Below are 15,972 nucleotides of genomic sequence, written 5' to 3' on the forward strand. Positions count from 1 at the left end.
GCCTTCCAAACCTTCAGGGAGCATAATTCCTCCCTCCCCTCTAAGAAGAAACACCATCCTGATTTTTGTCACAATGACTTCCTTGCATTTCTTTATGGTTCTTCTAATTGCTTAAAGGCCCCCAAAGAAATGGAGTGGAGTTTGTTTTTGAATGTTACACATAGTATTACAGTGAATGTATTTGTTGTGGCTAGTTTTCCCCCAATCCGTTTGTTAAATTTAGCCATGCCATTGCACATAGATGTAGTTCATTTATTTTCATCGCAAAACTGTATTCCATTGTATGAAAATAACACAGTTTTCATCCTCTATTCAACTGGTGTTGGACATTTGGATGGTTTTCCATTTGGGGTTATTTCAAACAAAGCTGAACATTCTTGAACGTGTGTCCTGGTACACATGTGGAGGAGAGTCTTTTGGACAGATGTTCAAGAATGTTCAGCCTAGGAGTGGAATTGGTGAGTCATGGGGTGTTTGCTTCTTTAATTTTGCTAGTTACTGCCAAACTATTTTCCAAGGTGCATATATCAATTATCATCTCACCAGCTGTGTATGAGAGTTCCAATGTCTGAATGCCTGGGAAATTGGCAAATAGCTTTTTCTTGTTTAAATTAAAAGGCATGTAGCAGATCATGAAGAGAGGAAATACAGAGGATGCTTGTGCTTGGGCACACTGGAAAGCATATGGACTTTAAACCATACATGACTGAATCCCCCCTTAGTATTAACTATGCAGCCTTACCTTGTTTGCTTACCCTCCTCAGTTTTCCTTTACGTAAAACGAGAATACCTATTTCAAGGCTATCTGAAGGATTAGATAAAATATATTTACAGTGCCCAACCTAGTAACTGACACAAAGCAGGCATGCAATAATCGCTAGCTGTCAATATCATTCTCTTTCTTACTTATTTCCAAAACCAGAGCTTAAGAGTCAAGGATCCAGTTTCTCTGAACAAGCTATAAGGGCAGAGAGCTACATCCTGCAGATAATTTTTCTGGTTTTACATATCTGTTTGTTTTCTGGTACCAGAGCTGAGAAATGCATCTTGAATAAATAACATCAGAGAAACACAAAACTTTCTTTAGGTCCTTTAGAACTCTAAATCCAAATATCAAATCATGCACAGCAAAAGGTATTGCAAATCTCCCACAAAGGATTTAAAAAAGAATGACCAGAAAATAACTTAAAACAACTGTTTTCAAGCAAAGCTAAAATGGGACAAGTAAATATTCCACCAGATTTAAATTTGACAAATTTCATTCACTCACTATGATCAAAAGGAGTAAGTTCCCACCTCATTCAGAAGCAGGTGTGCTACTGAGAATGTTATAAATATTCCCTTAGAGTCATTCATTCACATTAGGCTTACTATAACAATTGACAACTGACTCTTGATTATTTCAGACCCATTTAAAAAGATACTCACCTCCTTTCATTCTGAGTTATTGTGCCATTTTCTAGCTTTTTAACTGTGGTCGCGAGTACTTTATTGGCATCATTGGCAAAGTCTAAGTCTCGAACTTCAGACAGTGGGACAGACACGATGGCGAATGCTTCTTTATCTTCTTTGGTTTGGCAGGTTCCAATCTGAAATGTGTTTTTTCATTAAGATTAGTTTTATAAACAACTATACAATATTCTTTGAGGACTAACATATCTAGTACTGTTTAAGAAATATAAGACAAGAATAGATCATCCAAACACAGTAACTCCCACATGCTTCATCCACTACGAAAGGCTGTAGGGACACAGAGATTTCCTGCGTCCACTTCCTGCCCTGTTCCAAAGCCCCACTGGAAACCTCTCCCTTTCACACCTGCCCTCTGCTCCAGTTTTGACAGAGTAGAGAAAAGGCACTCCTGGATTCTACTTCTCCATCCACATGCTGCTACCATTCTTTCTGATGTCTCTGTAGCATCCTCCTGAATCACAACTTTGCTGCCTCCAACCCATTTAGATCAGCTACCTAAGCAACTGGCAGACATGCATGCTTGATGTAACTAATTGCAATGACATCTAATATTGGTGAAGATTGAGTATAAGGAACATGTCACACAGCATTCCTATCCTAATCCTATTCGCATGGCATTTGGCTAAAAATTAAACCACATTCAGTGACATTTACCTTTAACATAACAGGCCTCTCTTCATCTGTGTCTATGGGGATACTAGTACTGGTTACCCACGTGTTGGTGCATAAATGCCTTAACCGAACATATGAGTTCCTAAAAGCAAAACAATATAAAAAAAAATTATAAAAAGTTAGCACATTTACATATTGACAGCTTTAACAGCTTCATATATGATATGAACATAAATATATATTAACTAGTAATTGACTCAAGATCCCTCTGCTTTAAGGGGAAATTCTGAATTATAGACTATTTCAAAGCATGCAGCATTATTACCTAAGCCAGTAGTTCTCAAAGTGTGGTCCCTAGACCAGTGACATCAGCATCACCTGGGAGCTTGTTATTAATACAAATTCTGAAACTTCATCCCCATCGACTGAATCAGAAACTTTGGGGATGTGGCCCAACAATGAGTAGTTTAATAGGTTCTCCAGGCAGTTCTGATGCATGCTAAACTAAGAACATCGATCAAATAACAAATAACTCAGCTAACACTGCTGGCAGACAGTAGTGTAGTTTGTATAGTTTAATTATCTGTATGTGAAAGTATTAATGCACAATAAATCCTCATTATTTGTGGCTTCTGTACTTGTGAATTCTCCTGCTCACTAAAATTTATTTGTAGTCCCCCAATCAGTATTCAAGGAGCTTTTGTGGTCATTCCAGGACATACACAGAGTGATAAAAATTTAAGTGGCCCAGCAGGCACATTTCCAAGCTGAAGTAGAACAAGGTGATGCTCTGCATCTTGTCTCAGCTCTCATGCTATAAACGAGTGTCCTTTTTGTGCTCTATTTAGTGCCATGTTTTTCACATTTCTGTGCTTTTTTTTTTTTTTTTTTTTTGGTGATTTTGATGTTTAAGATGGCCCCCACATGAGGTGTAGAAGTTCCTAAAGTTACGCATGTCTAGTGTTCCCAAGCACAAGAAGGCTGTGATATGCCTTACAAAGAAAATACTTGTGCTATATGAGCTTCGTTCACGCATGAGTTATAGTGTGCTACTGACCACAAATTCGATGTTAATGAATCAGCAACATATATTGAATAAGGTGTATTTAAACAGAAGCACACATAGAACAGGCTATGTATTGGTCAACAAAAATGTTGTGACCAGAAGCTCACAGGAACCTAACTCTGTATTTCCCCTAGGAACAATAGTTCAGTATTTGCTAATTCCATGTAACATGAATTTTAAAAATTGACTGGATATGAACTGTGAGAGAGTGCCTAAGAAAGGACACCTAGAACTTCATCCTACTCAAGTATTACCATTTTTGGTAAATCTTTTATAATCTTTTGTTATTTCTTTAACAAATATGTGTATAGTGCCTATTAAAAGAAAAGCACAGTAAGTACTCTGCCTTCAAGTTGCTTACATATCAGTATAAAGATAAGGCATAAATATGTCTTACAACATAAGGTAAAAAGCATTAGGGCCAAGAAAAGAAAACCAAATAAAATGCCAACGGCCTCAGGCAAAGAGATTCATTCAACAACCTGGTTCTGCTCCTTTACAAAAGTAGATAAAATACAAACTGAGCTTCACAAATCTAAAATAGCAGTCCTCCAATCTTTGTTCAAATATCTAGAAATTCTGAAATGCCTCTGTTTTATCACTTAGCATCTTCTGCATTGAATTACACAGGAGATGTAATTTGTACTCAGTTGTCATCAGGTCCCCAAGTGATTTAGTACAGTGATTTAGTTTAAGCAGCATTGGACTATAAAGTTGGAGAAACACTGGACTCCACAGTGGAATCACTTAGGTAATAAATTCTTTAAAAAGAGTAAAGCCTGCACCCCACCTGTGAGACTCTGATTTCATTGGTCTCAGCGTGGCCAGGGCATGGTGAGGTGTCCACACTACCCAGGTGATTCGAACTTACAGTCAACTTGAGTTAGCCACTGTTCTAACTTAGTCTCTAGTTCCTGATCTGTAAGGGTTACTGCCAGTATTCAATAAGACAATATTTATTAAGAACTTGACACAGGACTTAGTACATAAAAAGTGCTCAAGAGTTATAATAGTAGTTATTACTAAGCATTAATTAATGTTGCCTTTAATACAATTAATGACAGATGAATTGATGTTAATACAAAATTCTGCACTATACTGAATAGGGCTTCCACAGTTCTGAAAAGTAATAGATTAATGATTCCATATAAAGGGAGGCTCGGTGGCCATCATCGTGGTTCTATACACTTTCTAGTAAGATCCTTTTATCATTTCCTCAACTCTCTTGGTTAGAGTTCAAGAAGGGCTCCCTTTTTGCTGACTTAAATCTAAAATAAGTAAAGTCATAGTAAGGATTGATTAAGGTCCCAGTCCTGAGAGAAGAAAGCCAGAGACCTGGGTCAGGTAAAACCAGAGAGGATCTCTTTACAGGCTTATATTGATGGAACAAAAAAGAGTGAGAGATGGACTCATATAAGGTATGAAATTCAGCAACATTTCTCATGAATGAGAATAGCCACAAAACACCCTGGGAAGCTCTACCAGCAATGTTTCTCAATAGTGTTATTATAGTAACTTTTTACCCTCCCTGGAGGAAACCCACACAATGTCTGCCTTTTTGCATAGGTGCCTTTGGCTTCACCACTGCCATCTGCCAAGGCCAAGCACAACACTGCTCCATCAAGGCCAATTTAGAGCCATCCCACTAATCCTAGTAATATGTGCAAGACTCCTCGATGCATCTAGAGAGTGCATCATAGCCTTATGGTTGAAAGATGGATAGTTACAGACAGAAAAGCTTAACTAAAATAGTCAAATTTAGCCTGGGCATGGTGGCTCATGCCTGTAATTTCAGCACTTTGAGAAGCTGAGGTGGGTGGATCCCTCGAGCCCAGGAGTTCAAGACCAGCCTAGGCAATATGGCAAAGACTCATCTCTACAAAAATACACAAAAGTTAGCAGGGCATGGTTGTGCATGCCTATAGTCCCAGCTACTCAGGAGGCTGAGGTGGGAGGATCACCTGAGTACCAGACGTAGAGGATGTAGTGAGCCATGATTATGCCTCTGTACTACACCCTGGGCCACAGAGTGAGATCCTGTCTCAAAAAAGATAAATGAAAAGTAAAATAAAATGGTCAAATTCAAGCAAAAGAATGTAAGATATTGTCTTACCTTAAGTTCTGGCAATCTTATTTCCAATCCCACACCCCCTCACTCACTTTTATCTAATTACTCTGGCCTTCTCACTGGTCCTTAAAAACACCCAGTAAATTTCAACATTTTTCATTTCGTGTTCCTGCTGCTTGAAATGTTCCTCTCAGGAAGAGAGGACTTGATTCCTCAATTCATTCAGATCATTCTTCAAACGTACTAACTCAGAGAGGCCACAGTTGAACTCTCCTACCTAACAGAACTCTCCATACCCTCCATTTTTTCTTCAAAGCACTTTTATTACCTGACCTTTGATTAATATTTTATGTCTATTGTTTTGTTTACTGCCTGTCTCCCCCATTTGAATGTGAAAGTATAACCAGTTTGTTCACTGTTGTCCTCCCAATGCCAAGGGCAATGCCTGGAAGGTAATGGATGTTCAATAGATATTCGTTGACTGAATGACTACATAAATGAACAAATGGATGAATGACATGGGAAATCTGACACAATAAAAATAAATGATAAATATATAAATAGAAATGTTTTTATATTATTTTTCATTTTAGTAACCAAAGGCCAGATAAGTAATAAGAATAAATGATTCTTATAAATTTTTCAGAATTTCTTTGTTCCTGCACATTTTAATTATTTATAAGAATAAAACAAATTATGTTAACCTCCTCACAGAAGAGGCACAATGTTTTACACATTTTTTCTTCACTTATGTTTGCTCCCATGATATCATAAAAATATATTAATATTATTATTTTCATTCCTTACCTACTGGTATAATTATTCAAAGAAACATCTTTTAACCATAATGTTTTTTTTACCTTGGAACCAGGCAGTCAGCTCTCTGAAGAGTTGTGGCATCGAGTTCAAAAAGGGATGCAATGTCATTGCCATGTGGGACTGAAACCAAAGTATACATGATCTTCTCCCCTGCCTGGCGTTTTTTCTTTGAAGTTGGATGGTCATCTCTCTGTTGAGGAAGTACAAGGTTATTTACTTTTATCCAGTTTCTTGCTAAACTCCCCAATTAATCAGATGACAGGGTTTAAATGTGCATGTTATTTCTTCCTTGGATTGGAGAAGTGTCTATTTCACATCACCCAGAAACACTAGCTCTAGACCGACAGCCATTGAGGTAATTACTGTCAACAGGGATGAGTCCCACACTCCTGGGGTGGGGTGGCTTGATCTGCCCACATCATTAAGGCACTAATGGTACCAATAGTTATGGACCCTTCCCTCGTTCTCTTACACCTATTTACAAAGTAGCAATTTTGACCATTCCACAGTTAAAACGAACACAGAGAAGAGCCTGTGTGTTGAATCATCTAGATTTCTTAAGTTAAAGTAAGCATGGCAGTGTGCAGGAGTTCATACCTAACTCCCCAGCCATAATAATACTTGGAGAAGAGCAGAATTAACAGCAACATTCCCATTCACCACCTGCTTGCAGCCCTAGATTTAAGAACATACTATAATTCCATAAGAAATAAAATAAAAGGAGATCTCCACAAATAGACACCTTCATAATGATGTGAAACTTGGTCAAAGGTTCCAGCACACCCTACCATTTTAAGCAGACGCCAACACGAGATTAATGAGTTTGTGCTTTTACTTGAACTTCCGCAAGTCCCAGTACCCCATGGAAGAACTGGTTGCACAAGAAACCAAAACAGGGGATGCAATATAAGCTTGGTAGTTAGTAGATAAAAATAGCGACTTACACATATTTATTAAAACAGGCGAAATTTGAAAATGAGAATGGAAGAGAGAAAGACAGACAGACACACTGTCACTGCACCATCACAGGATGGTGAATGAAACTGAGGGAAGGAAGGGATACTCAAAAGGCAAATGCAAGCAGCATACTATATCCATGGGCAAGTGTTTCTTTAATGGCTGCTGTGACAAGATATTACTCCTGATCATCCCAGAACATTCACTTGGAGTCCCTAACCCCTCCCAAAGAGTGTCAATATCATTTTATTTGGATCTAAAAAGCCTTGCAGTTTTCTTTCTGGCCTCTTCTGTAAATGGTGCATAAATTGGTAGCACCGTTGAAATGGGAATGGGCAGAGGGAACTGCCAGGTTTCCTAAACACGAGGAGGATTGTTATCTGCTAAAACCCTCACAGCCTTGCAGCACCAGGTAGCTCTTGTCATCTTTGACTTCTGTGTCTTCCACAGAGATGAAAATTCATAATTAAATGAAAGCAGGGGTTCAGCAAACTCTCCACAAAGGGTGACCCTCATAACAGTAGTTTCTTATTTGTAAATATAAACGCTGTTTATTGAGTAGAAAAGGGCATACTTGGCATACTATACATCGTAAGGGAGTATGGCCATGTGGGAACGAAGAAAATGCAGAAACAGTTAGCAAATAATACTTCTGAATTTTTTTTTAAGACAAAGTCTCACTCTGTTGCCCAGGCTGGAGTGCAGTGGCACAATCAAGGCTCACAATAGTCTCACTCTCCAGGGCTCAAGAGATCCTCCCACCTCAGCCTCCCGGGTAGCTGGGGCTACAGACGTGTGCCATCACACTGGCTAATTTTTATAATTATTGTACTAACTGGACCTTACTATGTTGCTGAGGCTGGTCTCGAACTCTTGAGTTCAAGCGATCCTCCCTGCTCGGCCTCCCAAAGGTTGGGATTACAGGAGTGGGCCACTGCACCTGGCTGATATTTCCGAATTTATACAGAGCTTCTCACAATACCAAAGCCATTCCTTTGGTTGTTCTCATTAATCCCACAACAAAAAATTTAAGAGAGAGAAAAGTAAGCATTATAATTTCCATTGAGCAAAGAGATGAGTGCAGTTACCTAAAGAGAGATGAAAGATGAGGGAAGGGGAAAAAGAAAGGGGAGGAAGAAGGAGGAGAGGAAGAAGAAGGAGAAGGGAAAAGAGGGAAAGAAGGAAGGAGAGGGGGTGGGGAGAAAGGATGGAGAACAGGAGGGGAGCAGTGGATGGTGGTAATGAACGCTCAGCCCCAAATTCAACTGACCAGGGCCTGAATCCAAGCCAACCCAAGCCAGAGGCCAGGCCTGAGGCCCTTAAATACTGTAGGAGTCACTCCTCTAAGAGTAAATAAGAACTCACGGCTAAGACCCTCCCCCTCCCCCAAGTCTTCTGAAAAAGTTACCTTGGGTCATGGGACCCACTTTCATGGTGATTTGCATGAAGGATGAAGAAGTCTAAGAATTGGAGACAAAATTTATGAGGGGGAAACCCACCCTCTCGTCCCTCAAGAAGAAAGTCTAAATGCCTTTAAATAACCCAATAATGAGAGTAGTCTGTCCAGACAAATGAGTTCGAAGAGATGGCTGGCGCAATGGCCTTAATAGCTTAGGATCATGGAATCTCTTCCCAAATAATCTCTAGCAGTAGTTAGCAGTTAACCTCTAGTGGTAGTTGGCAGTTACTCAAGTGAAATTCTATTGAAATTTATTCCCTGGGTTTTAATTAGTCTCTCTGAAACTTTAGACAGCACTTTTACAGTTTTATCCTGCATTGCAATTCCCACAATGGGTTGTGAGTAAGATCCTTTAAAAAAAAAAAAAAAAAAAAAAAGTGGGGGAGAGTGAGCTAGTTTGAATGGAAAGGTAGCAAGAGGGGAAAAAGAAGAAAAGGGAAGTGAGTGTGGTACACTAGAAGAAAAGCAGGAGTGTGCAAGAAAAATGGCCTCTGGTCCAGTGTCACTGAATATTCTTTTTATTGGCAGGGAAAAAAATGATATCTAAAAATATGTATAGCTTACTAAGGATTGAGAGCTATGAGTTAATATTGTTAACCTATTTTTTAGATGCGAACACTGAGGCTTTAGGGGCCAAGTTTGCATAATTCTCATGTGTTGGAGCTGAATAGCAAATCCAGCTCTAGCTGACTCCACAGTCCTAACCTGTTAACTATTATGCTACAGAGAGACCTTGATCATCAAGAAGGCTCCCAGAAAACTATCAACTAACAACGTGGAGAAGATAAACATAATGGACTCTCCATGTTTGCCTTTTTTGCTCTACTTCTGTGACTGCCTGTTGCTGGGTTTATTTTTTGAAAACAAAAGAAAACAAGATGCCAAGAAAAGCCCAGGACCAGATGGCTTCACAGCTGAATTCTACCAAACATTCAAAGAACACCAATCCTTCTTAAACTCTTCCAAAAAAAAAAAAAAAATAGAAGTAGAAAAGATACTATCAAACTCATTTTATGAGGCCATCATTACCCTAATACCAAAGCCAGACAAAGATACCACAAGAAAAAATCTATAGGCCAATATCTATTAATATAGATGCAAAAATTCTCATCAAAATACCAGCAAACCAAATTCATCAACAGGTCAAAAAGTGTATACACCATGACTAAGTGGGATTTATCCCTAGGATGCAAGGTTGGTTTAAACATATGCAAAACTACCAATGTGATATACCACATTAACAGAATAAAACATAAAAAGCACACGATCATATCAATCAATGCAGAGAAAGCACTTGACAAAGTTCAATATCCTTTCATGATAAAAAAAAAAAAAAAAAAAACTCTCAACAAAATAGGTGTAGAAGGAAATTTCCTCAACATGATAAAGTCCATTTATGAAAAGCCCATAGCTGATATCATAGTCAATGGGGAAAACCTGAATGCTTTTCTTCCAAGACTTAGTACAAGGCAAAACTGCCCACTCTCACCATTTCTATTTAACACAGTACCGGAATTATTAGCAAGAGCACATACACAAGAAAAAGAAATAAAGATTGGGAAAGAAGAGGTAAAAGTATCCCTGTTTCAAGTGACAGGATCTTATATGTAGAAATCCTAAAGACTCCACTAAAAACTGTTAGAACTAATCAATGAATTTAGTAAAGTTGCAGGATACAAAATCCACATACAAAAAATCAGTCACATTTCTTTTCACCAATAAGAATCTATCTGAAAAGATATCAGTTCCATTTATATTAGCGTCAAAAACAATTCCATTTATAATAGCGTCAAAGAGAATAAAATATTTAGGAATAAATTTAACCAAAGAAGTGAAAGAGCTGTACGCTGAAAACTATAAAACACAGAGGAAAGAAACTGAAGAAGATACAAATCAATGGAAAGATATCTCATGTTCATAGATTGAAAGAATCAATATTAGTAAAATGTCCATACTACCTAAAGCAATATACAGATTCAGTGCAATCCCTATGAAAATTCCAATGGCATTTTCAATTGGAAATAGAAATAACAACCCTAAAAGTTGTATGGAACCGCCAAAGACCCAGAGTCTTCAAAACAACCTTAAAAAAGAAATGCAAAGTTGGAGCCATCATACTTCCTGATTTCAAATTATATTACAAAACAACATTAATCAAAACAGTATGGTCTTGGCATAAAAACAGATATATAGACCAATGGAATAGAATAGAAAGCCCAAAAATAAACCCAAGCATACACAGTCAACTAATTTTTGACAAGGCCATCAAGATGACACAATGGGAAAGTATAGTCTCTTCAATAAATTGTGATGGGAAAACGAGATACCCACATGCAAAAAAAAATGAAACTGGACCCTTATCATACACCATACACAAAAATCAACTCAAAAGATCTGAACATAAGATCTGAAACGAAAAAACTCCTAGAAGAAACGTTCTTCATATTGATGTTGACAAGGATTTTTTGGCTATCTCACCAAAAGCACAGGCAACAAAAGCAAAAATAAACAAAGTGGGACTACATCAGACTAAAAAGCTCTACACAGCAAAGGAAACAATCATCAAAATGAAAAAGCAGCCAAGGAATTAAAAAAATATATTTGCAAACTAAGCCAGATAAAAGTTTAATATACAAAATATATAAGGAATTCACAAAACTCAGCCAAGAAACAAGTAACTCAATTAAAAAATGGACAAAGGACCTGAATAGACATTTCTCAAAAGAAGACATTCAAATAGCTAACAGGTATAAGAAAAGGTGCCCAACAGCACTAATCATCAAGGAAATGCAAATCAAAACCACAATGAGATGTCACCTCACACCTGTTAGAATGGCTATTTTCAAAAAGACAAGAGATAACAAGTGCTGAGGAAGGTGTGAAGAAAAGGAAATCCTTGTGCATTGCATTGTTGGTGGGACCACAGATGGGCATGGCCATTGTGGAAAACAATATGGAAGTTCCTAAAGAAATTAAAAATAATACTACTATAAGTCCTAGTAGTACCTCCTCTGGGCATATTCCCAAAGGAAATGAAATACCACCTCATAAAGAAACATACACTCTCACACTCATTGCAGTATTATTCACAATAGCCAAGACATGGAAACAACCTAAGTATCCATCAACGGATGAACAGATAAAGAAATTTGCGCTATATATAATATACGTTTATATACAAAATATGATTCATCCTTGTAAAAGGAGATCCTGCCATTTGCGACAACATGGATGAAACTAGAGAACATTATGCTAAGTTAAAAAAAAATACACAGAAAGGAAAAAAAGCATATGCTCTCACTTATATGTAGAATCTAAACAACAACAAAACAGAAAAAAACACACACACACACACACAATACATAGAAATAAAGAGAACAGAATAGAAGGATGATTACCAGGAGCAGGGGGAATGGGAAAATAGAGGTCACAGTGTACAAAGTCACATATCTGTAGGATGAATAAGGCTAGAGATCTAATGCAGAGCATGTGGAGTATAGTTAATAATCGTGTATTCTATACTGGAAATTTGCTAAGAGAGCCAATTTTAGGTATTTTTATCACTAAAATAAAGGGCAACTATGTGACATGATGGATATGTTAATTTGATTGACTACAGTAACATTTTACTATACATATGTGTATCAAAACATCATGGTATATACCTTAACTATATACAATTTTAAAATGAAAAAGAGGCCAGGAACAGTGGCTCATGCCTATAATCCTAGCACTTTGGGAGGCTGAGGCAGGTGGATCACCTGAGCTCAGAAGTTCAAGACCAGCCTGGGCAACACGGCAAAACCCCATCTCTACAAAAAGTACAAAAATTAGGCATGGTGGCACATGCCTATGGTCTCAGCTACTTAGGAGGCTGTGGTGGCAGGATCACCTGAGCCCAGGAGGTCGAGGCTACAGTGAGCCGAGATTGCATCACTGCACTCCAGCCTCGGCGACAGAGTAAAACTCTGTCTCAAAAAGGAGAAAAGAAAAAAGCGAGGGAGGGAGGCAGGTGGGGAGGAAAGGGAAGGAAGGGATGGAGGGAAGGATGGAGTGAAGGGCAAACTCAAAAGTGTTTTGCTTCATTGATCTATATCATGTAGCTCAACATTAAAATCTAGGTGTTATAATAAGATACGGATGGCAAAAACACAGTTTTTGAACTGAAGGCCTTGAAATCTGAGAGTGACACTAAAGCCACACTGCTGTCCAACTGCAAACAGCTGAGGCAAAAAGGCCTGAACAAGATCTATGCAATCCTCTTTTACAGAGCCCAGTAGAAGACCATGTGCAAGCAGGAATTCCTTCTCAAGGTTAAAAACTGTAGTGACATCTGATACTGAAGAGGACAATGATTACGAAGAACATGGCATACAAAAGGAAGGAAGGAGGAGGTTTAGAAGAGGAAGTGATAATTCTAAAAGAGAGCAAAGCATGTTTGTTTTTAATGATATCCTCAGTAACATGAAAACTTGGGGAGAAATAGACCAGAAGAATTACAGTTGCAAAGAAACACTGGAAAAGAGCTTTTTTTCCTGTATTTTGCAATCCTATTGCAGCCAAAAGAAAGAGCCACAAGCACACTAAGTGTTGTTAATACATGTGAGAGAAGATTGCCTTGGAATATAAGGACACAGAAATTATGAACAAGATCAATCAGTTATACAAATAACCCAAAGGATTTTTGTGACTATTATAGGCAATGGGATTTGGGCACAAGTGGTTTAAGTGGAATATTGGGAAGGCACAATTAAAACATAATATTAACTAAGGAAGATAAAACGTTATCAGTCATATTGAACCATGTTTGAATAAAGGCTTATTAACAGAAGATCAGCACGTAACCCAAATAAACGGAGAATCAAACAGTTTCTCTCACCATTGCCTCGTGTAGATTCAATAGCCAGCCTTCTTGGAAAAATAGCATATCCTTAAAAGGAGTATGTGTCATCTAATTTCCTGAGTCTCCTGCACCCCAGTATTGTAATTTAGCCTTTGATACATATTCTACTTCAAGGAAAATGCACCAACTGACCCAAATATTTAGATCTATTTGGCAATTGAAAGTTGGCATTGTGGTTTATTCATCAGTCTTTTGTGAGTTCATTTAGCAGGAGTTAATCCTCCTGCATTTATTCCTCTTTTAAAATGCGAATGAAATAAATTTTCTAGACTCATAAGAAGAGATCAGACCCAGGTTCCTAGAGATTGCCCTCCTATCCTAGCCTCCGTGGTAATGTCTCTCTGTAAAGCCCTAACAAGAGTAGTCAGGGACCTCTCTATTCTGACACTCACGCTACAACAATTAGACTCTCTTCCAAACACAGAAAAAAATCACCAATTCAGGTTAATTAAAAGAGGTCACTCTGAATTACTCATACTGTTTAAGACTTGTGGTTTTATTTTAATTACACAGGATAAGTGGAATGCGCTATTCCACCCTTCAACAGTTCACTTAGGTTCTTGGAAAATGGCTTTAATGAAATGAAAATCTCCATTTATAAATAGCATACATCAATTGTTTATGTGTGAATAAGAAATTCAAACATCTTTAGAAGATTTGTTTGTTTGTTTGTTTTGTTTTGTTTAAGACAGAGTCTCTGTCACCCAGGCTTGAGTGCAGGGGCGTGATCTCGGCTCACTGCAACCTCTGATGCCCAGGTTCAAGAGATTCTCCTGCCTCAGCCTCCCAAGTAGCTGAGATTACAGGCACCTGCCACCGAGCCCGGCTAATTTTTTTTTTTTTTTTTTTTTTTTTTTTTTTTTGTATTTTTAGTAGAGACGAGGTTTCACCCTTCTGGTCAGGCTGGTGTTGAACTCCTGATCTCATGATCCACCCGCCTCAGCCTGCCAAAGTGCTGGGATTATAGGCGTGAGCCACCGCGCACTGTGCTGTAGCCTTAAGCATTCTGCTTTCATTCTCTTGTACTCTGTTAATTTGCTTAATAAACTCTCTTGGTAGACAGTCTGACAGTAAACTTCAAGCCCACTCCTTGGAATGTGCCCTCAAGCCAGCCTCTAATGACATCTGAATAATATGTGATAAGTATACAATTTTTAATGTATGTCTAAAGCCTCAATATAGAAAAAAGTCAAAAATATATCTTTATAACCTGAAGACAATGCAGTTTAAAATTGTGTCCTTGCGGCTTTTGTTTATAAACTCATATTGATTTTTTTAAGAAAACAGACACAGAAACACTAGTTTCCCACAGAGAATTACAGAAGTGCAATGCCCTCTCTCTTGCATCATGAAAATACATTAAGGTACGACAGAACTTAAACAGGTATTAAATTTAACCTCAGCTAGCTCTCCAAAACACTCTCAATTTAGGGTAACGCAGGGCCTTGAATGTTAACCTGGTCTATTGAGCTCCTAATCAAACGAGCATTTTTCACTCAGAAAGAAAGCCACACAGCCTCCCAGGTTGTACATGGAGAAAATCCGCTATGAAAAGCCAGCTGAGTCAACTCAACTAATGGCTCTCCTTGCTTCCCATGCCGTCCTGGGGCCTGCAGGCATCCGCAAAGCAGTCAGCTCCTAGAACACCTTCTCTGTTGACTCATTTGTGAGTCATCGAATTTTTAGCACAGACATCACGTTGCAATTCTGTTGTTGGGAGCCAGAGACATTCTGTAAGAAACGTCTGCATTTGCAGAGTTGGTTCAGACTTGTGAGTGGCCACAGCAGCATAACGATGTGCAAGCACGTGTGTTTTTGTTCACATCCTCCGGGGCTCTCACTACTGACTTTATGTAACCGCACATAACACTGCCATTTACAGCTACAAACACTTCTCTTGCCGAGGTTCCTTAACAAACTGCTACTCTCAAATTAATTTCTGACAGAACCTTTGTTTCTGTGTTTTCCTTATCACCTTGTCACTGATGAATATATAGTAAAACAAGGAAATGTGGGGGTCAGAATCTGGTACTCAGGAAAATTTGAGGGTCTGTCAGAATCTGGTACACCTCCCCCCACCTCCACATTCTACAGAACAGGATTTTCAGTTGTATTTCCACAAAGTTCCCTAGTTCCTGAAACATTTCTGTTGATGTATATAAATGCACATAGATTGGTGGTTCTCAACAGGGAATATTTGCCCCCCAGGGGGCATTTGGCAATTTCTGGGCAACTGGTAGTCGCCACAATCAGGGGCCTGCTATTGGCACCTGGTGAGTAGAGGCTGTAGACGCTGCTAAACATCCTACAGGCAAAAGTCATCCCACCACAACAAAGAATTATCTGGCCCAATGTGGCCAGAAACCCCGACATCTAAAACAGACATTCCCAAGAAAAATCAGATCACATTCCACATAAATATGGTAATGTTAAGATGGGTAGCGTTAATTCCAAAAAATTCCCCTTCAAAGAGCCATTTGAAAAGACGCAGCCTTTCAAAGAGAAGAAACTAACGACCGTCAGGTTCCCAGCTGGGCTTGATACGGTTCCAATGTTTACAGGGTCCCTGTGGATGCTGTACATTTGTAAGATTGGAAATAACAGACTCCTTTGTA

General features: G+C 38.5%; 1 protein-coding gene across 1 annotated transcript in view; it reads right to left on the minus strand.

Moving 5' to 3' along the window:
• ITPR2 (inositol 1,4,5-trisphosphate receptor type 2) overlaps positions 1 to 15,972 on the minus strand; it is a 493,060-nt gene that overhangs the window by 344,445 nt on the left and 132,643 nt on the right. Inside the window, exons 11-13 of the mRNA XM_010379849.2 lie at positions 6,080 to 6,228; positions 2,128 to 2,227; positions 1,429 to 1,589 (exon numbers count right to left, since the gene is read on the minus strand). Of these exons, the coding sequence (XP_010378151.1) occupies positions 1,429 to 1,589; positions 2,128 to 2,227; positions 6,080 to 6,228 (410 nt within the window). The remainder of the gene's footprint in view (positions 1 to 1,428; positions 1,590 to 2,127; positions 2,228 to 6,079; positions 6,229 to 15,972) is intronic.

The sequence above is a fragment of the Rhinopithecus roxellana genome, chromosome 10, assembly GCF_007565055.1.
Source record: "Rhinopithecus roxellana isolate Shanxi Qingling chromosome 10, ASM756505v1, whole genome shotgun sequence".
Taxonomy (NCBI): Eukaryota; Metazoa; Chordata; class Mammalia; order Primates; family Cercopithecidae; genus Rhinopithecus; species Rhinopithecus roxellana.